Source organism: Pristiophorus japonicus, chromosome 2, assembly GCF_044704955.1.
Source record: "Pristiophorus japonicus isolate sPriJap1 chromosome 2, sPriJap1.hap1, whole genome shotgun sequence".
Taxonomy (NCBI): Eukaryota; Metazoa; Chordata; class Chondrichthyes; family Pristiophoridae; genus Pristiophorus; species Pristiophorus japonicus.
This window is the reverse complement of record NC_091978.1, coordinates 84,863,680-84,888,764: the sequence shown is the minus strand read 5'-3', so window position 1 is coordinate 84,888,764 and position 25,085 is coordinate 84,863,680. Positions and strand designations below refer to the sequence as shown.

At 45.1% G+C, this 25,085-nt stretch overlaps 1 protein-coding gene across 1 annotated transcript in view; it reads left to right on the top strand.

Moving 5' to 3' along the window:
- The first annotated feature begins 5,740 nt into the window (after window positions 1–5,740).
- Window positions 5,741–25,085, top strand: part of nol6 (nucleolar protein 6 (RNA-associated)) — a 161,903-nt gene continuing 142,558 nt past the window's right edge. Inside the window, exon 1 of the mRNA XM_070868064.1 lies at window positions 5,741–5,891. Coding sequence (XP_070724165.1) covers window positions 5,844–5,891 — 48 coding nt within the window. The 5' untranslated portion in view covers window positions 5,741–5,843. The remainder of the gene's footprint in view (window positions 5,892–25,085) is intronic.

The window sequence follows — 25,085 nt, the reverse complement described above, 5'->3', positions numbered from 1 at the left end:
GGAAGGATATACTTGCATTGGAGGCTGTTCTGAGAAGATTCACTAGGTTGATTCTGGAGATGAGGGGGTTGACTTATGAAGATAGATTGAGTAGGTTGGGGCTATACTCATTGGAGTTCAGAAGAATGAGAGGTGATCTTATCGAAACATATAGGTTAATGAGGGGGCTCGACAAGGTGGATGTAGAGAGGATATTTCCACTCATAGGGGAAACTAAAACTAGGGGACATAGTCTCAGAATAAAGGGCTGCCCATTTAAAACTGAGATGAGGAGAAATTTCTTCTCTCAGACGGTTATAAATTTATGGAATTCTCTGCCCCAGAGAGCTGTGGAGGCTGAGTCATTGAATATATTTAAGGCAGAGATAGACAGATATTTGAGCGATAAGGGAATAAAGGATTATGGGGAGCGGGCAGGGAAGTGGAGCTGAGTCCATGATCAGATCAGCCATGATCTTATTAAATGGTGGAGCAGGCTCGAGGGGCCAAATGGCTTACTCCTGCTCCTATTTCTTATGTTCTTATGTTAAAAAAAATTCACAATCTTACTTGTTAAAAAGAGAGCAATGACAGAAGACTTTTTAGAGGTATATAAAATACTAAATGGAAAAGCAAAGTTCAATCATGACTCCAAGACTCGTGTATAAATTAATAAAAGTGAAGTGCAAGATTGCTATGAGGAAGCACTTCTTTACACAAAGAGTGGCTTCCTGGGCAGGATAGTGGAGACAAAAGCTCTGGAATCTTTCAAGAGGCAGTTGGATGCTATGATAGGGGATTGATCGATTTCTAAAGAAGGATGAAGAGGATGGGTGGAATGGCTTCCCTCATCTTGGAGATCTTTGTGACATTGAGGTCAATTCTAGAGTCCCCAGGCAGAGATCAGCTAACTCAGCACTGATCAAGTGTCAAATCTGAGATCTTCTTGCTCCGTGGGTTCAATATAATAATTGCTTATTTATTTACTTGGAGTAATGTATTTCAATAAATCCAGCACCTCCCTGCTGGAACCAGTCGCAAAGTTAAACATCAAATCCGAGCTTTGGTCAACCCTATTTTTGAACATTCTTCTACCTCTCGTGATCCCAATGAAAGAATAATGTCAGGAGGATGTTTTTAGCTTGTTTGTCAATTACAAAGCAAATCAATAAATTATTTTGTGTTTTACTTCCTAAATATGTTGACTGTATCAGCCAGTAAGCTACAGTCGGACTACATTTGGCTTGGAGATGGTCTAGAAAAGTTTGGTTGATATATTTGTGCTCTATGTCACAGCTTTTATTTATTTTGCTGAAGGTTATCTGAAATCATCATAGGCAGTCCCTCGGAATCAAGGAAGACTTGCTTCTACTCCCAAAGTGAGTTCTCTGATGGCTGAACAGTCCAATACAAGGGCCACCGACCCTGTCACAGGTGGGACAGACATTCGTCGAGGGAAGGGGTGGGTGGGGCTGGTTTGCCGCATGCTCCTTCCGCTGTCTGCGCTTGACCTCTTCACGCTCTTTGTGTTGAGACTCGAAGAACTCGCCGCCGTCCCGGATGCACTTTCTCCACCTCCGCCGGTCTTTGGCCTGCCCAGCAAAGCTGATCGAGTGTGGTCAGTGCTTCAATACTGGGGATGTTAGCCTGGACGAGGACACTGATGTTGGTGCGCCTGTCCTCCCAGGGGATTTGCAGGATCTTGCGGAGATATCGTTGGTGATATATCTCCAGCGACTTGAAATAGTCTTTACTGACTGACATGGTATATTTTTGCACAATGGTTTCTAGTTATACCTGCTGATGAGATCTGTCAACCAGATATAATGGACTGGATGAAAATGGAATTTTACGACAGGGAATATTTTATTTCAGAAGGTAAAGAGATTCTGAACAGGAGGAAAATGCAAATATACATAGCCAAAGCACAGATTAAAATCTGTCATGAAACAGTGGACAAGGGAGAACCAGTTGATGTGGTATATTTGGACTTTCAGAAGGCTTTCGACAAGGTCCCACACAAGAGATTAATGTGCAAAGTTAAAGCACATGGGATTGGGGGTAGTGTGCTGATGTGAATTGAGAACTGGTTGGCAGACAGGAAGCAAAGAGTAGGAGTAAATGGGTACTTTTCAGAATGGCAGGCAGTGACTAATGGGGTACCGCAAGGTTCTGTGCTGGGGCCCCAGCTGTTTACATTGTACATTAATGATTTAGATGAGGGGATTAAATGTAGTATCTCCAAATTTGCGGATGACACTAAGTTGGGTGGCAGTGTGAGCTGCGAGGAGGATGCTATGAGGCTGCAGAGTGACTTGGATAGGTTAGGTGAGTGGGCAAATGCAAGGCAGACGAAGTATAATGTGGATAAATGTGAGGTTATCCACTTTGGTTTTAAAAACAGAGAGACAGACTATTATCTGAATGGTGACAGATTAGGAAAAGGGGAGGTGCAACGAGACCTGGGTGTCATGGTACATCAGTCATTGAAGGTTGGCATGCAGGTACAGCAGGCGGTTAAGAAAGCAAATGGCATGTTGGCCTTCATAGCAAGGGGATTTGAGTACAGGGGCAGGGAGGTGTTACTACAGTTGTACAGGGCCTTGGTGAGGCCACACCTGGAGTATTGTGTACAGTTTTGGTCTCCTAATTTGAGGAAGGACATTCTTGCTATTGAGGGAGTGCAGCGAAGGTTCACCAGACTGATTTCCGGGATGGCGGGACTGACATATCAAGAAAAACTGGATCAACTGGGCTTGTATTGAAGTTCAGAAGAATGAGAAGGGATTTCATAGAAACTTTTAAAATTCTGACGGGTTTAGACAGGTTAGATGCAGGAAGAATGTTCCCAATGTTGAGGAAGTCCAGAACCAGGGGTCACAGTCTAAGGATAAGGGGTAAGCCATTTAGGACCGAGATGAGGAGAAACTTCTTCACCCAGAGAGTGGTGAACCTGTGGAATTCTCTACCACAGAAAGTTATTGAGGCCAATTCACTAAATATATTCAAAAAGGAATTAGATGTAGTCCTTACTACTAGGGGGATCAAGGGGTATGGTGAGCAAACAGGAATGGGGTAGTGAAGTTGCATGTTCAGCCATGAACTAATTGAATGGCGGTGCAGTCTTGAAGTACCGAATGGCTTACTCCTGCACCTATTTTCTATGTTTCTATGTTTCTAATGCTCCAGGGGCCATCATCATGCAACTCTGGTACCTTGAGGAAAAATTTGAGTTTTACTTATTTGGCGAGATCCGATCTGCCTCTGTCATGGTGATGACCATTGGAAAACTTAGCTGTGAAAAGAGACACAGCAACGGCATGGTTTCTTTGACATCATTCTGACAGGAATGAAAGCCAGTTAGGGATGCAATTAATAGAATCGTAGAGCACAGATGGAGGCCATTTGGCCCATTGTGACAGTATTGGCTCTTTGAAAGATCGCTCCAATTAGTCCCACTGCCCTGCTCTATCCCCATAGCCCTGCAAGTTTCTCCTTTTGAAATATATTTCCAATTCCCTTTTGAAAGTTACTATTGAATCTGCTTCCACCATCCTTTCAGGCAGTGCATTCCAGATCAGAACAACTAGCTGTGTAAGATTTTTTTCTCATCTTCCCCCCGGCTTTCTTTTATCAATAATCTTGAATCTGTGTCCTCTGGTTCCTCTTTCCAGTGGAAACAGTTTCTCCTTATTTACTCTATCAAAACCCTTCATAATCTTGAACACTTGTATTAAATCTCCCCTGAACCTTCTTTGCTTAAAGGAGAACAATTCCAGGTTCTCTAGTTTCTCCACATAACTGAAATCCCTCATCCCTAGTATAATTCTCGTAAATCTCCTCAGCACCCACTCCAAGGCTCAGAGGATCATTTTTTTAAAAGAAAGTTTCAATAAGAATGTTATTTTTAAATTGCTTAAAAAAATCGCAATAAAACACCAGAATAATGACACTGTTTCCTACTGCGCCTAAAATTCTGGACAATTTTACATCCATTTTGAACCAGCGTAAATACAGAAATTCACATGTACAGCTCTTTAGCATGTGGGCAAAGGCATTATGCTGAGTCAAGTTGTGTTCTAGTGCAAGGATCGATTGATGGATATGGAAGGTCAAGGAAATTTGGGCATAGTATAATTATGTGCGTAAGACACGTGCCCAGGTTTACGCGATCTTTGCACTGGGTATTTGATTTATGCCCGGATTACGCGTGTCTCTGGGCACAAATAGAGGAAATTCCATCTTGTTTTGTTGGATCTGCTAAGGTCCTATTTATAGTTTCAAATGGGGTGGCAGAGTTACAAAAATCGCTCCCATGGGATTTAGTGGCAAACAACTTTATTTGACTCTTGACAGACAGCTTGCATCACCACGATGTCCAATACTTCCCCTGAACTTGGTTAATTTGCTTATTTAATACTAGATTATGTAGTCACACGTATCCAGCAGAGGGAACCTATCCCTGGAGGTAATGCTGTTCATTCGGTAAGATCTTGATCAGGAGGTCGTACAACAGGCTGCTCGGGGGTCCCCGATGGAGTGCACTCTACGCGGGAGTCCTCCCACTATTTATCGGGGACTTGGCCTGGAGGGTGGTGCACGGAGCAGTCCCGTGCAATAAATTTTTAAGCCGGTTCACGGGCTCTCAGGCCGCCTGCAATTTCTGCGGTCTGGAAGAGTCCGTGTTCCACGTTTTTATGGAGTGTGCTAGGTTGCAGCCCCTGTTTCATTATTTAAAGGGGCTGCTCCTCAATTTCTGGCTGCACTTCAGTCCCACACTCCTGATCTTTGGGCACCCTGTGCGGAGGGGAGGCGGGTAGGTCCGAAGGCCTCCTCGTAGGACTGTTCCTGGGCACAGCCAAGGGTGCCATCAGCCTGTCCAGGCAGCGGGCGGTCGAGGGGGTTGTTCAGCCTGACTGCCTGCCTCTCTTCCGTGCGTACATCCACGGCAGGGTGTCCTTAGCGATGGAGCACGCGGTGTCCACCGGTACGTTCGCGGCCTTCCGCGAGAGGTGGGCGCCGGAGGGACTGGAGTGCATCATTACCTCTGGCAACTAAATTTCAATTTGATTTTATATGTTTTAAAGTTTAATTTGTTTTAATTGCCGGGTTTTTAGTGTCCCCCTCCCCTTTATAGGGGGCACTTGTAGATTTACAGTTTTAGGGCCCAAAAATAAACACAAAAAAACCCAACACGGCTGCTGAAAGAACAAGTGACATAGTGTAGTTGTAAAAGGTGCGATTTCTCTCCACGTTTATTCGACCCAGTCCCACATACACAATAGTGATAAAGGAGAGAAAATAATCACCAGGAAAAGACGTAATATTATTTGTATATCGAAGTCTGCCAAGTGTCACTGATCAGGAAAGCGACACTCACGCGTTGGGAGTTAAAACATCGGCTTTTTATGTAAATCACTTAAAAAAAACACAGCTCCAAGTGTTGAGCCGGGTTTGCAAGCTTGATGATCATAAACATTCCCCTGTAATAAGTCAGGAGCTGGTGCTCCCAGCTCTGCAGCTCTGACATTGGCAGAGCAGGGGCCGGCCTGGACCACGCACCGACGTGTAACATACATGTCGGCACCATCCCACAGTGCCGGAACAGCGGAAAGTGAGCACAGCAATCTGTGCTGGCGGCGGAAGTTCCCGCGGAAAGGCTGGATGTTGCGGTGACTGACAGCCAGGGGAACCACAGAGAGCCCGGAGCTGGGTCCCACCTGGCCGCGGGCAGGGCGGCCGCCCAATCGGCTGGGCAGGAGGCAGGGCTCCGGCAAAGGCTCGGAACTGGGGGCAGCACATGTGCTGACTGAGCGGCTGACCCCGCTGAAACCCTGATCAACGTGATTCAAACAAACCGAAAGATGAAGAGAAAGATACACGAAACTGACCCGCTCGCTGCTGAGCAGCAGGTATGTGCATAGAAACATAGAAAATAGGCAATTCGAGCCTGCATCACCATTCAATAAGGTCATGGCTGATCATTCCCTCAGTACCCCTTTCCTGCTTTCTCTCCATACCCCTTGATCCCTTTAGCCGTAAGGATCATATCTAACTCCCTCTTGAATACATCCAACGAACTGCCATCAACAACTCTCTGCATCAGGGAATTCCACAGGTTAACAACTCTCTAAGTGAAGAAGTTTCTCCTCATCTCCGTGCTAAATGGCTTACCCCTTATCCTTAGACTATGTCCCCTGGTTCTGGACTTCCCCAACATCGGGAACATTCTTCCTGCATCTAACCTGTCCAGTCTTGTCAGAATTTTATATGTTTCTAAGAGATCCCCTCTCATCCTTCTAAACTCCAGTGAATAAAGGCCCAGTCGATCCAGTCTCTCCTCATATGTCAGTCCTGCCATTCCGGGAATCAGTCTGGTGAACATTTGCTGCGAACCTTCGCTGCACTCCTTCAATAGTAAGAACGTCCTTCCTCAGATTAGGAGACCAAAACTGAACACAATATTCCAGGTGAGGCCTCACTAAGGCCCTGTACAATTGCAGTAAGACCCCCCTGCTCCTATACTCAAATCCCCTAGCTATGAAGGCCAACATGCCATTTGCCTTCTTCACCGCCTGCTGAACCTGCATGCCAACTTTCAATGACTGATGTACCGTGACACCCAGGTCTCGCTGCACCTCTGCTTTTCCTAATCTGCCACCATTCAGATAATATTCTACCTTCCTGTTTTTGCCACCAAAATGGATAATCTCACATTTATCCACATTATACTGCATCTGTCACGTGTTTGCCCAATCACTCAACCTGTCCAAGTACCCTGCAGCCTTTTAGCGTCCTCCTCACAGCTCACACCGCCACCCACCCAGCTTAGTGTCATCTGCAAACTTGGAGATATTACACTCAATTCCCTCATCCAAATCACTAATGTATATTGTAAATAGCTGGGGTCTCAGCACTGAGCCCTGCGGCACCCCACTAGTCACTGCCTGCCATTCTGAAAAGGACCCGTTTATCCCGACTCTCTGCTTCCTGTCTGCCAACCAGTTCTCTATCCACGTCAGTACATTACCCCCAATACCATGTGATTTAATTTTGCACACTAATCTCTTGTGTGGGACCTTGTCAAAAGCCTTTTGAAAGGCCAAATACACCACATCCACTGGTTCTCCCTTGTCCACTCTACTAGTTACAACCTCAGAAAATTCTAGAAGATTTGTCGAGCATGATTTCCCTTTCATAAATCCATGCTGACTTGGACCGATCCCGTCACTGCTTTCCAAATGTGCTGCTATTTTATCTTTAATAATTGATTCCAACATTTTCCCCACTACTGATGTCAGGCTAACCAGTCTATAATTACCCATCTTCTCTCTCCCTCCCTTCTTAAAAAGTAGTGTTACATTAGCTACCCTCCAGTCCATAGGAACCGATCCAAAGTTGATAGACTGTTGGAACTCGTTTTATTGATCTGAACTACCTTTGTGCAATGAAAGTGTGCTCCTTTCAAATGTGTTGCCCCCTTGTATGATAATTTTCCTCATTATTACAGCCATAGTGTTGAATCTTGCCCAAGTAAGTCATCACTATGGCTGTCCCTCATCCCTGCCCTTGTATTTGCCCTTCCAAAAGTCAGTTGATAAAGATCGACGTGTAAGTGTGGGTAGATAGGGATTGGGAGATTCAGGATAAAACTTGGGCATGGATAAGAAATTAGCTCAAGTGCCACAAACATCTGGGGCTGGTTAGATGGGTAAAGTCAGGTTGGGGGATATTGGGCTGAAATTTGCAGCCCCTATTGGTGTGTACAAGGTGCACACGTGCCCGTAGGGGCTTCGCAAGTTCTGAGGTGAGCCTTTTTTTTATTTGTTCGTGGGATGTGGGCATTGTTGGCAGGGCCAGCATTTAATGCCCATCCCTAATTGCCCTTGAGAAGATGGTGGTGAGCCGCCTTCTTGAACCGCTGCAATCCTTGTAGTGAAGGTACTCTCACAGTGCTGAGGAGGGAGTTCCAGGATTTTGACCCAATGATGATGAAGGAACGGCAATATACTTCCAAGTCAGGATGGTGTGCGACTTGGAGGGAAACATGGAAGTTGTGGTGTTCCCATGCACCTGCTGCCCTTATCCTTCTAGGTGGTAGAGGTCGTGGGTTTGGGATGTGCTTCCAAAGAAGCCTTGGCGAGTTGCTGTAGTGCATCTTGTAGATGGTACACACTGCAGCCATGGGACACCAGTGGTGGAGGGAGTGAATGTTTAAGGTGGTGGATGAGGTGCCGATCAAGTAGGCTGCCTTGGCCTGGATGGTGTCGAGCTTCTTGTGTTGTTAGAGCTGCGCTCATCCAGGCAAGTGGAGAGTATTCCATCACACTCCTGACTTGTATCTTGTCGATGGTGAAAAGGCTTTGGGGAGTCAGGAGGTGCGACACTCGTCATAGAATACCCAGCCTCTGACCTGCTCTTGTTGCCACAGTATTTATGTGGCTGGTCCAGTTAAGTTTCTGGTCAATGGTAACCCCCAGGATGTTGATGGTAGGGGATTCAGCAATGTTAATGCTGTTGAATGTCAAGAAACGGTGGTTAGACTTTCGCATGTTGTAAATAGTCATTGCCTGGCACTTGTGTGGCGCAAATGTTACTTGCCACTTATCAACCCAAGCCTGAATGTCGTCCAGGTCTTGCTGCATGGGGCATAGACTGCTTCATTATCTGAGGAGTTGCAAATGACACTGAACACTGTACAATCATCAGTGAACATCCCCATTTCTGACCTTATGATGGAGGGGAGATCATTGATGAAGCAGTTGAAGATAGTTGGGCCTAGGCCACTATTCTGAGGAACTCCTGCAGCGATGTCCTGGGGCTGTGATGATTGACCTCCAACCACCACAACCATCTTCCTTTGTGCTGAGTATGACTCCAGCCAGTGGAGAGTTTTCCCCCTGATTCCCATTGACATCAATTTTACTAGGGCTCCGTGATGTCACACTCAGTCAACTGCTGCCTTGATGTCAAGAGCAGTCACTCTCACCTCTCCTCTGGAATTCAGCTCTTTTTTCCATGTTTGGACCAAGGCTATAATGGGTTCTGGAGCCGAGTGGTTCTGCCAGAAGCCAAACTGGGCAGCGGTGAGCAGATTATTGGTGAGTAAGTGCCGCTTGATAGCACTGTTGACGACACCTTCCATCACTTTGCTGATGATTGAGAGTAGCCTGTAATTGGCCGGATTGGATTTGTTCTGCTTTTTGTGGACAGGACATACCTGGGCAGTTTTCCACATCGCCCGATAGATGCCAGTATTGTAGCTGTACTGGAACAGCTTGGCTAGAGGCACAGCTAGCACAAGTCTTCAGCACGACAGCTGGGATGTTATCGGGGCTCATCGCCTTTGCTGTATTCAGTGCACTCAGCCGTTTCTTGATATCACGTGTAGTAAATTGAATTGGCTGAAGACTGGTTTCTGTGAAGGTGGGGACCTCAGGAGGAGGAGATCATCCACTCGGCACTTCTGGATGAAGATGGTTGTAAACGCCTCAGCCTTGACTTTTGCACTCAAGTGCTGGGCTCTGCCGTCATTGAGGATGGGGATATTCATTGAGCCTCCTCCTCCCGTTAGTTGTTTAAGGGAACACCACCATTCACGACTCGATGTGACAGGACTACCAGAGCTTTGATCTGATCCGTTGGTTGTGGGATCGCATAGCTCTGTTTATAGCATGCTGCTTCCGCTATCACATGCATGTAGTCCTGTATTGCAGCTTTAGATATGTCTGGTGCTGCTCCTGGCATGCTCTTCTACACTCTTCATTGAACCAGTGTTGGTCCCCTGGCTTGATGGTAATGGTAGAGTGAGTGATATGCTGGGCCATGTGGTTACAGATTGTGGCATGCGCTAAAACCCAGAACTTGCGATCTGTCAACTCTTGACAGATCATCTGCATCACGGGAAACGGCATTTGCTGGCGGGGAGTTGGGCTATTTACGTAAGGCCTGCTTTACCAGCGTATGAATTTTAAAAAACATAATCAAATTTTATTGATTATTTATACATTTAAAAACCTGTGAAATAAGCTACGTTTATTTTTAGCTCTGTTAAAACATGTAAAAAAAATTATGAATTACATTTTTGTTTTAAATATTTCATTAAATGCCATTTCAATTCATTTTAAATATTTGATGTTTTTTTAATTTGATGTGTAGATGTATTTTTTGGGGTAGGCCCCGTCTGCTCTCTCAAGTTGACGTAAAAGATCACCTGGCACTATTTTGAAGAAGAGCAGGGGAGTCCTGGTGTCCTGGCCAATATTTATCCCTCAATAAACATCACCAAAACAGACTATCTGGTCATTATCACATTACTGTTTGTGGGAGCTTGCTGTGTGCAAATTGGCTGCTCCGTTAACCACATTACAACAGTGACTCCACTACTTCATTGGCTGTAAAGTGCTTTGAGACCTCCGGTGGTCGTGGAAGGCTCCATATAAATGCAAGTCCTTTCCTTTCTTTTCCTTTCCTTTTCCTTTCCGTACATACGGAATTCCCATAAGCATGAATATGGATCCCCTTTTTTCACGTGATCCCAGAGGCGCTCGCGAACCGCCTGCACCTCTGAGATACGTGCCCACGCGTACCCGCAGAGCCCCAGGACCACCAATCTCCGTACCTTCCGGACCACTAGGTACGTGGGAATTTTATTTGTGGATCGGAGGTATTTCCTTACATGGAGCCTTCGACTGTAAATTCAGGGCCATCGAGTGTGGTGCCCCAGGACTTGATATTGGGAACAGTGCATTTTGTAATTTACATCAGTGACTTGGATTCAGTAACTAAATGTAAATTGGTGAAATTTGCAGATGATGCCAACTTTGGAAGGGCAGTGAAATCAAAGGAGGCAGCTCAGAAATTAGAGTGTGCTAAATAAAATATGTGAGTTGGTTGAACATTGGCAGTGTAGTAGTTTGAGTGCAAAATACTGCTCAAACGAAGGAAAATAAGCTGAAGTTGAAAGAGACTTCGGAGTCTTAGGCTTCATGTCCATCCTAGCAGAGCAGCAATCGGGAAAGCCCAAGTGAATGCTGAACTACAGAACCAAAACAGCAGAATTCCGTGCTGTGGATAGGCCACAGCATGAGCACTGTGTCTGGTTTTGGTTGCAAATCCCTCTGTTCTGTCTCAATGAGCAGGAACCATTGATTTCAACCAGGTTAACTTGCAGAGAAAGTGAATGTGCAATATTACACAAAACTTTAAAGTCTACCTTGTAACATTTTGGAAGGATACTGTATTTGTTATCTTGGGGGTGGCCAATCTTTCATCGTCGCTTTTGAGCTATCAACGAAGCCAAATGTTTTAAATATATTGTATACTCAAAAGTTTACCAGTATTATTACTGAAACTAAAGTATACCATGCAAGTTATTTTAGCTCATCAATGTGACTTTTCCTTAGCTGGGAAGCACTTGAGGTAGTGAAAGCCACTATATAATTGCAAGTTCTTTCTTTTGACAAGCATTGTTTCCAACTATTAACTTGAAATCTGGATTGTACTCTCATGCCGCCTCCTTATTTTCCCCATTCCCTTTACCTCCATTCCAATCTCCTTTCATCCACCCTTTCAACCCCCTCCCCTGCCCCCCACTCCATCTCTCTCTTGCTTTAATTCCCTCTTTTTTTGGATTCACTCATCCCTCTTTCCCACATTCACTGTCCTTTCCTGCAATCACATTTCTCATTCCTATTTTAATTCTCTCCTCCATTCTTTTATTCAATATTTTATCTCCTCTCCCCTTGTTTCTCTTGTTTCATCTCAGTTTCTATTTACTATGTGACATTCAGTTGAAGTTTGGAAAATATGATTAATTAGTTCATTGTTGTTCAGTGCAAGGGAACATGAACCAGCGCAGTGGAGGGTTCCCACCTGAGCTTTTGAGGAGAAGCTCACATCTGGTGTTTCCTCTATTTTTTGTCAGTTTGACCAGTTGTTGTCAATCGAGCACATTTATCCTACTTTCTGTTTTCTGTCTGTTAACCAATCCTTTATCCATGCTAATACCTTACCCCCAACCCCATATGCCCTTATCTTGCTTAACAATCTTTTATCTGGCACCTTGTCGAATGCCTTTTGGAAATCCAAATATATTACATCTACTGGTTTCCTTTTTATTGACTCTACATCCTCAAAAAACTCTAATAAATTTGTTAAACACCATTTCCCTTTCATTAAACAATGTTGACTCTGCCTAATTATATTATGATTTCTAAGTGCCCTGTTACCACTTTGTTGCTCGAACGGCAATTTCGCTAGACGTGTGACTAATAGTTGCCTGTGACGGTTCTTGAGTTAAATACCAAATGACAAACTAGATAATGGCTGTACCGTTAATGTTCGTTTAATACAGAAGAAGTACAAGACTCATCACTTATACTTTATAGTTACCCAATAATCAGTCCGTCCTAACACTCTTCCATCAAGGGTCTCTTCCCTGACACCTACTTCTGCCAAGTGTTGCTCCTAGGTTCTCGCTATGGACTGTCCGAACCTGTCTATCTTTATACCCTCCTTCTCACGCAATATTCCTGTTCCCCCAACCTGTCGAGTTGGTGTCAGTAAGTCTAAGGTGATCATGTCAGTAAGTCTAATGTGATCAGCTAAATTCAATGCCCATTGTTTGCTAATGTCTGGTCAGTGCCCTAGTTTTGGCTGCATCTGGCATATTGTAACACAATTGGGGTGACTAGCTTCTTTCCTGCTGAATTTGACAGTGCATAATAGGGTTGATAAAACTCCACTGGGCTAGCACATTACATCAACTCTTCACTGTCCGTCATATTAACTTCCTGTTACTTTATGGCCTATACTTCCACATTCCTCTCTTTGATCAATCATATATATATATATATAAATGATATATATAATCACAGTAGAGTTTTGGCTTCGATACGAGGTCCTCTTTGTCTATTTTGTAACGCTGTCCCTACTTGTACATATCTCAGCTATAACTCCAATCTATGTACCAACTTTCTCACATATGCTACCATTATTATTAATGCTAGGAAGATTATTGCTATCAAGATGACCGTAAGATGAGAAAAAAGTCTGATCCAGGGGTGGATATTTACATTCTCTCCCCAATTCCAAATCTCGTCCCACCAAGTGTCGATCTTAATTTGGGTGATTTTGGCTTTGATGTCTCTGGTATTTATTTCCACCTTTTCGGAAATTCTGTACACCAAATCTAATTTATGTCTGATTTCCATTAGGTGTTCCTTTTGTAACTGGATGTTGATGTCACTTCTGGCGAAATAAGTTTCCAGCTGGGTTTTCAAGGTTTCGTATTGTGATATTGACTTGTCCTCTTCTTTCGATATTAATAATTTATTCGTTTCCAGTTCTCATAGGTATCAACGGGTGAGTGCAGAGGCCTGGTTTGGGTATCGGGCAAATTTGTGTTCCGTAATGGTAGGTCCTTTCGGTGGCGGTGAAACAATAAATCCCATTTTCCAAATAGGCACTCCTGACGAATGTTTGGGCCTTCACATTCAACATGGTCAGAGCACAGTTCTTGGCGGTGCTGTTCTTGAAACCACACTGGGCCTCGTTGGTAGAATAAATCATGTATGGGCAGAGCACAGTCCGGGTAGTTCGGCTGCATTGGTGCAGACTGGTCCCAGTTATTCCGGTAGGTAGATTTCCCGCATATGGTTTCATATTGGTCAGGCCTATCCGTACTCCACCTTGTATGGTTCCGACATTCCTTACGTCAAACAGAGTCAGACCGGTCTGGTTATTGTATACTGGTATCCCCAATATTATTCCGCTCGCTGGAGTTCCTCTTGGTCTGGCGCATTCCTCGTTGAACCACACCTTGCAGTGTTTCCGAAGCTGGCATCCATCTAGAGGATGGTGTTCCTTGTTCGAGGTCAGATTCTGAATTTGGGTATTGTTGATCCAGGTGGGGACTTTACCCTCATTGGCTTCCTGCAGGTTTTCCCGTAATTGTTCTATCATCCAGTTTCCATAAATACTGCACAAAACTTGCGCCTGAGTTTGGTTCTCTGCTTTCTTGGCAGTATTGATTGGTTGATAGTCGAAGCGTGACTTTCCAATACGGTGACCACTCTTCTCTCCAGCTTAGCGTCATCTTTTCCTGCCTCCGCTACCTGTCTCTGATTATTTAAACTATTTAAAACCTGCTTTATTGGTCCGGTCAATCCCTTTATCTTAGCGTTCAGATTAGTAATATCTAAGGTATTGACTGTGGCCATTCCTGCCCCGTATGCTGTACCTATGTCATTTGCAATGCTTCTTTTCCGCCTACTCTTACTTTCCATCTTATTCAGTCCTATTTCTTGTCTCAACAGTAGTGAAGTCAGGTCCTGATACAATTTCCTTAAATTGTCCGGGCACCAGTTGGGTAACTGAATATTACTTATGTTAAGTACAACAGGTATCAACTCATACTGTACATCGTCATACACAACCTGATTAGTTTCTCATAACATAACACCTCCCTTTGGTCCTGGTTCAATATATGGACATTCCCACTTATAGGGAGTTTCGATATTGGGGGGCACGATCGATGGGATCCCAATGGTGGTTGGGGCTGTCGTGGTGGTGGCGGGAGATTGTTCCCGACGCACTATTATTTTACCCTGATTTTCGCATGAATAGTTGCTGGTTTTGTGTTGGTCTGGGGATTGCTGGTTATGTTGAGTACAGAGGTGTTACTACTAAATCCCATAAACAACTGTAATTGACCATTACCTTTGTTAATATAACAACATATTTCCCTTCCGGTCAGAGTACTGTCGAGGGGTTGTTGGCCGAGGAGACCATGTAGTACCAAATGGCTACTAACCATGGCCTGCCAAATGGGGTGATGTTGGCTGGTCACATGGTTGCACCTAATGCATACCTTGGTTAGGTTACCATCCAGGCTGGTTTCGTGGCACATTTTTGCTGCACCATTACAGGCACATACATTATTCCTGTTAGTCGGAACCTCCCAACTGCTTGCCGCATTAGTACAGTTTGTGGAATGTGTCTGTCCAGTACCATTGGCGTAATAAAATACCTGTACCGGAGCACTAGAAGTGTTATCTTGGGTCTTTGCTGCCACTTGAGGATGATTACCAAAATTAGTCTCTCCATGGTTAACCCCTCGTTACTACTTCTCCTATCTCGTAAGGGGTTCTCTGTCTCCTCCCTTGGACTCCTGACACCCACTTACACAATGATATATTACAATGCAAATTACAGTAATAAACAAACATGCAAAACACAAAATCATTAGTCCATATTTCAGCTGATTACTCCATTCGTTAGATAGATCCCGAAAATGTTCTGATTCAGGATATGGGATTATTTCTGGCATATATGTCCACCCTGTAGGATAATAAAACATAGTATCAGTTGCTCTCCTTATGGAGTAGGTCTTCTCAATCTCCTCGAACCTCGGGGCAGAGCCAAGCAAAGGTATTGGATGATTTCTGATCCACGCGGCAGTGTTCCTTTCTCTCTCTCGGAACCGTCGTCCTCGTTTCCTTCGCCTGGCCGAGGGTTGTGACGACTCGAAGTGTGAGACTCATATCTTCGAAACTCTGTGACAAACCGTCTGTTGGACTTGGTGCCGTCTCATCGTGAGGGGCACGGGCTTCATCAGGCGTCCCTGGGGCGGGTACCTGGTCATCTTTTGAATCATTACCTTCTTCTTTGGTGGCTTCCACTGAACTGCTTGCGGCCTCTAAATTTTGGATAGGCGGCAATAAGGGTATTATACTTTGGGTTGGGATCGGGTTCGCTGCTGGGTTGGGTGGGGTTAGCCCTGTCTCTTTTGAAACTAACATGACATGGTACATGTGGCTGTTTATTTTCCCAAAGGGTTTTAGCTGGTTAAGGTGGTGTCACTTATACTTCCCTTGGCCATCCATGACCTTGAACATTGAGGCGCTAGCCTTTTCCATTATACTAAATGGTCCGGCATATTTAGGGGCAAGGAAAGTTCCTTCCTTCTGGATTTTTACCATTACTTGGTCTCCGATTTTTAGTTCCCATGGGTGTACCTTCCCATCAAAGTAGGCCTTACTTTTTTGATGTTTGTTTCCCAATTTCACTGCGGCAGCCATTCTAACAGCTTCCAAATACTTGATCAAGTTTGACATGTATTTCTCTTGAGGACAGGGAAGTTTTCTGGATCTCATTCAAATCTAATCCCATGAAGGCTTGGACACCTCTCATGACTCTTCCGGTCATTAGCTCGTGGGGTGAATAACCTGTAGAGGCTATCACTGTGTTTCGGATGGCCATTAATACATGAGGGAGGACCTTGTTCCAGGATGTGTGGTTCTGCTCTACTAATTTTCGTAACATTGTTTTTAATCTTTGATTCATGCGCTCTACCACTCCGCTTGATTCCGGGTGGGAGGCGATATGGAATTTCTGTTTTACCCCTGCCAATTGCATGACCTGCTGCATAACATGTCCCGTGAAATGTGTTCCCTGGTCAGAATTGATGCCGTCTGGCAATCCCCATCTGGAGAACACTTCTTCCATAAGTATTTTTGTGGTTGTGGCGGCCGAATTAATGTTAGTTGGCAATGCTTCGATCCATTTGGAAAATGCGTCCACCACTACTAGGACGTATTTCTTACCACCGGGACAGGTGGGTAAAGGTCCTACATAGTCTATCTGAAGTTGAGTCCAAGGGCCCTTGCCCTGTCTCGTATGTCCTAATTCTGCCTGGGTTTTGTACTGTGTTGGATTGTTCTGGGCACATATCAGACAGTTTTTGACATACCCTTCCACTTCTTGCTGTATTCCAGGCCACCAGCATAGCTCCTTCAATTTGGCCGCAGTCTTATCTATTCCCTGCTGCCATATGATATTGTGGCATTGGTAAATCAATTCTCCCCTTTCTGACACCGGGACTACATATTTGCCGTCTTTAAGTACTACTCCATCGTGGAGCTGTAAATTTTGTCCTAGCTTTGGTTTGGGACACGGGTTTCCTAATTGTATGTTTTTAAGATCAGGGTCTGTAGCCTGACTGGCTGCCAAGTCCTGTATAGGGCGGGTAACAGCAACTGGTGCCATTGGTGCGGTTTTCATGTTTTCCAAGGGGTCCCATAGGAAACCTGTACGGGCTGCTTCTTTTGCTAGTTCGTCCGCCATTCAGTTTCCTAAGGGGGTAGTCTTAGCATACGCTTTGACTTTGGTTATGACGTATGGACCTTGGTTTGAGGTTGTTATGTATGCAACCCTATGTAACCAGCATTTTACGTCCACCAGAGGGCGTATCTATTGGAGTCCCAAGGGAATCCCAGCACCCCTTGGGAGCACTGGATATAAGCAGGCCTTCTATGCTGTACCGCGGCACTCTGGAGTTAGAATAAAGAGACTAAGGTCACACTTATTCACGTCTACAGTACTCAATCACATTACTTTACTCTGGACATAACTGGTGATGAGATAACGAACCATCACGTGAAAATGCAGAGAACTATTGGTATCCTGGAGAAATTCTCAGAAGGAGATGATTGGGAGGCCTTCGTGGAGCGACTTGACCAATACTTCGTGGCCAACGAGCTGGAAGGGAGTGTGAATGCTGCCAAACGAAGGGCGATCCTTCTCACCGTCTGCGGGGCAACAACCTATGGCCTCATGAAGAATCATCTTGCTCTGGTGAAACCAACAACCAAATCGTATGAAGAACTGTGTACGCTGGTCTGGGAACACCTAAATCCGAAGGAGACCGTTTTGATGGCAAGGTATCGATTTTATACATGTCAACGAACTAAGGCGCCTTGCAGGACATTGCGAATTTGATGGATTCCTGGAGCAAATGCTAAGAGACTTTTTTGTGCTTGGCATTGGCCATGAGGTTATCCTTCGCAAACTATTGACTGTTAAAACACTGAACCTGAGCAAAGCCATAATGATAGCCCAGGCATTTATGTCCACCAGCGATAACACCAAGCAAATTTTGCAGCATAAAGGTGTTTCAGCAAGTACTGTAGACGTGAATAAGTGTGACCTTAGTCTCTTTATTCTAACTCCGGAGTGCCGGTACAGCACGAGAGGCCTGCTTCTATACAGTGCTCCCAAGGGATGCTGGGATCCCTTGGGACTCCAACAGATACGCCTTCTGGTGGCAGTAGAATGCTGGTTACATAGAGTTGCATACATAACATCAATAGTACACTTATTTACAGGGTGAGATGATCTGGGGCCTTTCGCTCCCAAGTCAATCGTCTCGGTACAAATGCAGGTGCAAGTGAGTTGGTTGGTTCTTCGCTGGGCTGCTGGGCTGCTGGGGATGATGAGTTCAGCTTCGTGGTCAACCGTGATGTCGGTTGCCACTTGTGTATGTGTCAGAGGGTCGAAGTTGGTGGTGTCTGCTTCAGATTGCTCGTGGCTGTCTGTGAATCGCAATTTGGTTTGGTCGCAATGCTTTCTGCAAGTTAGTCCATTTGCGAATTTGACCTGAAACGCCCTAGAGCTGGTCCAGCGTCCCAGCGGAGATGCATGAAGAGATCAAGCTGTTCCAGCGGGGTAAAGACGAAATGTCCATACAGGCGGACTGTCTTTTGTGGGGCAATTGCACTGAGGACTCTTCTATCTAAGCTTTCTTTGGGTTTATCTTAATTCCAATATTGAAACAGGCGCGCAGCAACTCGTTTAATAACTTGGCGTGCTGTTCCAGTGTATCCGTTTGTAACAGTATATCATCTACATAGAGCATAAGGGCTGAGGGCTGCGAAAAACCTTTAAAGCTGCGAGTTAAGATGCTGGAGAAAATTGAAGGGCTGTTTTGAAAGCCTTGAATCAATCGGGTCCAAGTATACTGTTTGTTCCCGTGAGTGAAAGCAAATTTGTATTGACATTCCTTAGCCAAAGGGATGGACCAAAATCCATTACTAATGTCCAATACTGAAAAAAACTTTGCAGCCGGGGATAACTGGGTAATGACATCAGGCACTGTAGCCACGGTGATTGCGGATTGCGGGGTCGTCCTGTTAAGGGTTCTATAATCTATACATAGAAACATAGAAAATAGGTGCAGGAGTAGGCCATTCGGCCCTTCGAGCCTGCACCACTATTCAATAAGATCATGGTTGATCATTCCCTCAGTACCCCTTTCCTGCTTTCTCTCCATATCCCTTGATCCCTTTAGCCGTAAGGGCCATATCTAACTCACTCTTGAATATATCCAATGAACTGGCATCAACAACTTTCTGCGGTAGGGAATTCCACAGGTTAACAACTCTCTGAGTGAAGAAGTTTCTCCTCATCTCAGTCCCAAATGGTCTACCCCTTATCCTAAGACTGTGTCACCTGGTTCTGGACTTCCCCAACATTGGGAACATTCTTCCCACATCTAACCTGTCCAGTCCCGTCAGAATCTTATAAGTGTATAAAGGCCCAGTTGATCCAGTCTCTCCTCATAAGTCAGTCCCGCCATCCCGGGAATCAGTCTGGTGAACCTTCGCTGCACTCCCTCAATAGCAAGAACGTCCTTCCTCAGAGTAGGAGACCAAAACTGAACACAATATTCCAGGTGAGGCTTCACCAAGGCCCTGTACAACTGCAGTAAGACCTCCCTGCTCCTATACTCAAATCCCCTAGCTATGAAGGCCAACATACCATTTGCCTTCTTCACCGCCCGCTGTACCTGCATGCCAACTTTCAATGACTGATGAATCATGGCACCCAGGTCTCGTTGCACCTCCCCTTTTCCTAATCTGCCGCCATATTCTGCCTTTGTGTTTTTGCCCTCAAAGTGGATAACCTCACATTTATCCACATTATACTGCATCTGCCATGCATTGGGCCACTCACCTAACCTGTCCAAGTCACCCTGCAGTCTTTTAGCAGCATCCTCACAGCTCACACCGCCACCCAATTTAGTGTCATCTGCAAACTTGGAGATATTACACTTAATTCCTTCATCTAAATCATTAATGTATTTAGTAAAGAGCTGGGGTCCCAGCACTGAGCCCTGCGACACTTGACTAGTCACTGCCTGCCATTCTGAAAAGGACCCGTTTATCCCGACTTTCTGCTTCCTGTCTGCCATCCAGTTCTCTATCCATGTCAGTACATTACCCCCAATACCATGTGCTTTAATTTTGCACACCAATCTCTTGTGTGGGACCTTGTCAAAAGCCTTTTGAAAGTCCAAATACACCACATCCACTGGTTCTCCCTTGTCCACTCTACTAGTTACATCCTCAAAAACTTCCAGAAGATTTGTCAAGCATGATTTTCCTTTCATAAATCCATGCTGACTTGGACCGATCCTGTCACTGCTTTCCAAATGTGTTGCTATTTCATCTTTAATAATTGATTCCAACATTTTCCCCACTGCTGATGTCAGGTTAACCGCTCTATAATTACCCGTTTTCTCTCTCCCTCCTTTTTTTAAACAGTGGTGTTACATTAGCTACCCTCCAGTCCATAGGAACTGATCCAGAGTCGATAGACTGTTGGAAAATGATCACCAATGCATCCACTATTTCTATGGCCACTTCCTTAAGTACTCTGGGATGCAGACTATCAGGCCCCGGGGATTTATCGGCCTCCAATCCCATCAATTTCCCTAACACAATTTCCTGCTTTAAAAGAATATCCTTCAGTTCCTCCTTCTCACAAGACCCTCGGACCCCCAGGATTTCCGGAAGGTTATTTGTGTCTTCCTTTGTGGAATAGTGGACCCTTTGTCCTCCTGCTGAATTCTAAATTTCTCCGAGTCCTCAGGCTTGCTGCTTTTTCTGGCCAATTTGTATGCCTCTTCCTTGGATTTCACACTATCCTTACTTTCCCTTGTTAGCCACGGTTGAGCCACCTTCCCCGTTTTATTTTTACTCCAGACAGGGATGTACAATTGCTGAAGTTCATCCATGTGATCTTTAAATGTTTGCCATTGTTTATCCACCGTCAACCCTTTAAGTATCCTTTGCCAGTCTATTCCAGCCAATTCACGCCTCATACCATCGAAGTTACCTTTCCTTAAGTTCACAACCCTAGTTTCCGAATTAACTGTGTCACTCTCCACCTTAATAAAGAATTCTACCATATTATGGTCACTCTTCCCCAAGGGGCCTCGCACAACAAGATTGCTAATTAGTCCCTTCTCATTACACATCACCCAGTCTAGGATGGCCAGCTCTCTAGTTGGTTCCTCGACATATTGGTCTAGAAAACCATCCCTAATACCATCCAGGAATTCCTCCTCCACCGCATTGCTACCAGTTTGGTTAGCCCAGTCAATATGTAGATTAAAGTCGCCCATGATAACTGCTGTACCTTTATTGCACGCATCCCTAATTTCTTCTTTGATGCTGTCCCCATCCTCATTACTACTGTTTGGTGGTCTGTACACAACTCCCACTAGTGTTTTCTGCCCTTTGGTATTCCGTAGCTCCACCCATACAGATTTCACATCATCCAAGCTAATGTCCTTCCTTACTATTGCATCAATTTCCTCTTTAACCAGCAACGCCACCCCGCCTCCTTTTCCTTTCTGTCTATCCTTCCTAAATGTTGAACACCTATAGTCATTCGCCACGACTTATCTGGTTTTTGTTCCAGCCAGACAGTAGAATTGTTAATTGACGCAAGGGGTCGTCGGACTCCTTGTTCTAACAAACTGTGTATAATACTGTCTACATCATCCTGAGCGGCTGCCGCGATCCTATACTGTTGAAGGGGTGGGTCGGGTCCCGTAACTAGGACTTCAGTATTCAGTTTACCGCACTCATGTTTATGGATAGCAAAAGCATGCACATCCTGAATTAGAATTTCCTGTAGTTCGGGGGAGAGGGTCATCTCTGAAGGGTTAAAAGTGAAAGTTTTCATGCAACACACCCGCGCATCATACGTTCCAGTGGGTATCTTGAATTGCTGCATTAAGTCTGACATTTTCCATATACATCTATTGGCCGGGTCATAAATTATAAATGATAAATTCTCATAAAATCAATTCCTATAATACCTGTTTCTCCCATGACAGGTGGAGTGGATAGACATGAATGTTGAAAGAAATAGTGTCCCAATCTTATCTCTAACGGCTCAGTGAACGTTGCCATTCGGCTATGGCCAGTAAAGCCACTAAGTAAAACTTTTTGGTCACTCATTTTGTCGTGTGTGAATTGGTGTTTACTACTGAGGCAGGTTCTAGATCCTCCCGTGTCCCATAAAAATGTGGTATTGCGACCTTCTACGGTACCTAAAACAGTTGGGCGTCTATGGTTATTGTACTCTACCTCACATACGACTTCCGAGGTCAGACCCCGTCAATAGTTATAATCTTGTTCGTGGTACGTGGTACCCGTTCCACTCCTTTGATTAGAGCTGGGGGGTGGCCCTGGGCTTGCAACACTGACTCTGCCAGTGCCCAGTTTCTCCACAGTTATAACATGGCCCTCGGGGCGGGGCGGGGGTCCGGAAGAATTCCTTGGACAGGGGTTATAGGGGCCGGGATCACGTGGTCCTTCGACCCTCCATTGTCCCTGACCGTGCCCATGTCTGGGGGCTGTCTGATATGCATGCACTCGTCCCTTTTGGACTGTGGGTTTGGGGTTTTCCTGGTATTCTCACCATGCACTAGTCATGCGTCTAATGATCCATGCTTCTGTGTGGGTCTCATCGGAGGCTTCAAAATGCTTTACCGATGCTTTCCCATGAGCATTGGGGTGGGAACATAAGGTTTTCCGCCACTGTGAACTTGGGGCGTCTGCCAAGGCTGTTCTATCTAAACCTGCCCCAAAGACGGTTTTAAATACAACCCACAATCTTCCTGCATAGACGACAGGGTGTTCCTGGTCTCCCTCCCTGTTTAAATTGGCCCATTTTGTCTACTGGGTTTTTACTGTCTACTCCAGCGGCTGCCTCCACGGCTACCCACATGTCAGTTAGGGTGCCCGCGCCTTGCTGCTGTTCTCGGGGGAGAGCTCCGAAAATAATGGGCCCCATACATAGGGGTATAAATTTAACTGTCTCCACTTTGTCTAAACCACCCATTACTGCGGTCTGGTCAACATCTGCTCTCCATAAGTGGTAGTTCTTCCCGTCGAACGGGGTCACTTCCTTAGCTAAATCCTTCAACTGGATTATGGAGAAGGGGGTTACGTATGTGGAGGGTGCATTGGCATCTGCTCCAGGAGTACGGGTAGTAGTTACGGGGTGCGTGGGGATAGAATCGCTCCTCGGGGGTCCTGGGTATTGGGGTGGGTCATGGTCAGGTGCCTGTGGAGGTGGACAATACGCCCAGCGGTCTGTACCTGAGCTACAATCACTGCCGCAGGGTCACATTCACATGCCCTTCCCTGGTCCTCCCTATTTTGTTAGAGCACTTGAGGGCCGTCTTCCCCCAAACCATGCATGACACCCTTTTGCACGATCAATTGGCTTTCTAATTCTTTGATAGTTTTCTTGCACTGAGTATGGTCTGCTCTGTTTTCCTTATTGGTTCTGTGAGCCGCTTGAAGGAATCTAAGACTGGCTGCTAATTCGCGACATTTGTTTTCTAAATCATCTACTTGGTTTTGAGCCTCTGTGCACTTTTGCCTCATTTTCTCCTCATTTTGCTTGCTATTACCTGTCATAGTCATACTAGAGGCCAAATGCAACGTATGGATTTTTTAATCGTTTTGGAGCGTCTCAATTTGATTGGCTTGCTCCACTACTTTGAGCCTCAATTCCTTAACTTCGTCTCTCAATTTTCCTATGTTTGTCTGATGTCCTGATTTTTCGTGCTCACATTGGTTTTGTACAGTTTTGTTGAGGTCTCTCTGCTTAAATAATTCTGCATAACATGCTGCCATTCAGACACATTTAGACTCCCTCTTTTCTTTTTTAGTTTTGTCGAAGAATAAGAACATAAGAACATAAGAATTAGGAACAGGAGTAGGCCATCTAGCCCCTCGAGCCTGTTCCGCCATTCAAAAAGATCATGGCTGATCTGGCCGTGGACTCAGCTCCACTTACCCGCCCGTTCCCCATAACCCTTAATTCCCTTATTGGTTAAAAATCTATCTATCTGTGATTTGAATACATTCAATGAGCTAGCCTCAACTGCTTCCTTGGGCAGAGAATTCCACAGATTCACAACCCTCTGGGAGAAGAAATTCCTTCTCAACTCGGTTTTAAATTGGCTCCCCCATATTTTGAGGCTGTGCCCCCTAGTTCTAGTCTCCCCGACCAGTGGAAACAACCTCTCTGCCTCTGTCTTGTCTATCGCTTTCATTATTTTAAGTGTTTCTATAAGGTCTCCTCCTGGGAAATCCGGGTGAGCTCATTGTTTCAAGCCATCCCCTGACATTTTCGGTCAGGGTCTGGTTAAACTGCTCTTCCCACGACTGGGAGGTTCCACCTTTTTCTGCCATTTCTCCTATGTCTTTCCTATTTATTTAATTTAACTCAGAATCGTCCCATCTGGATTGCCACTGTTGCTCGAATGGCAATTTCGCTAGTCGTGTGACTAGTTGCCTGCGACGGTTCTTGAGTTAAATACCAAATGACACACTAGACAATGGCGTTAATGTTCGTTTAATACAGAAGAAATACAAGACTCACCACTTATACTTTATAGTTACCCAGTAGGTCCGCGGATGATCAGTCCGTCCTAACACTGTTCCGTCAAGGGTCTCTTCCCTGACACCTACTTCTGCCGAGTGTTGCTCCTAGGTTCCCGCTATGGACTGTCCGAACCTGTCTATCTTTATACCCTCCTTCTCACGCAATATTCCTGTTCCCCCAACCTGTTGAGTTGGTGTCAGTAAATCTAAGGTGATCATGTCAGTAAGTCTAATGTGATCAGCTAAATTCAATGACCATTGTTTGCTAATGTCTGGCTGATTCCCTAGCTTTGGCTGCATCTGACATATTGTAACACAATTGGGGTGACTAGCTTCTTTCCTGCTGATATTGACAGTGCATAATAGAGTTGATAAAACTCCACTGGGCTAGCACATTACATCAACTCTTCACTGTCCGTCATATTAGCTTCCTGTTACCTTATGGCCTATACTTCCACACACTTCCTTAAAATGGATTCCAGCATTTTCCCAACGACTGATGTCATGACCGCGACACTGCACTATTACTTTGAAAAATATAATGTCGCAATGATCTTAAGGTAAACTAGCAGT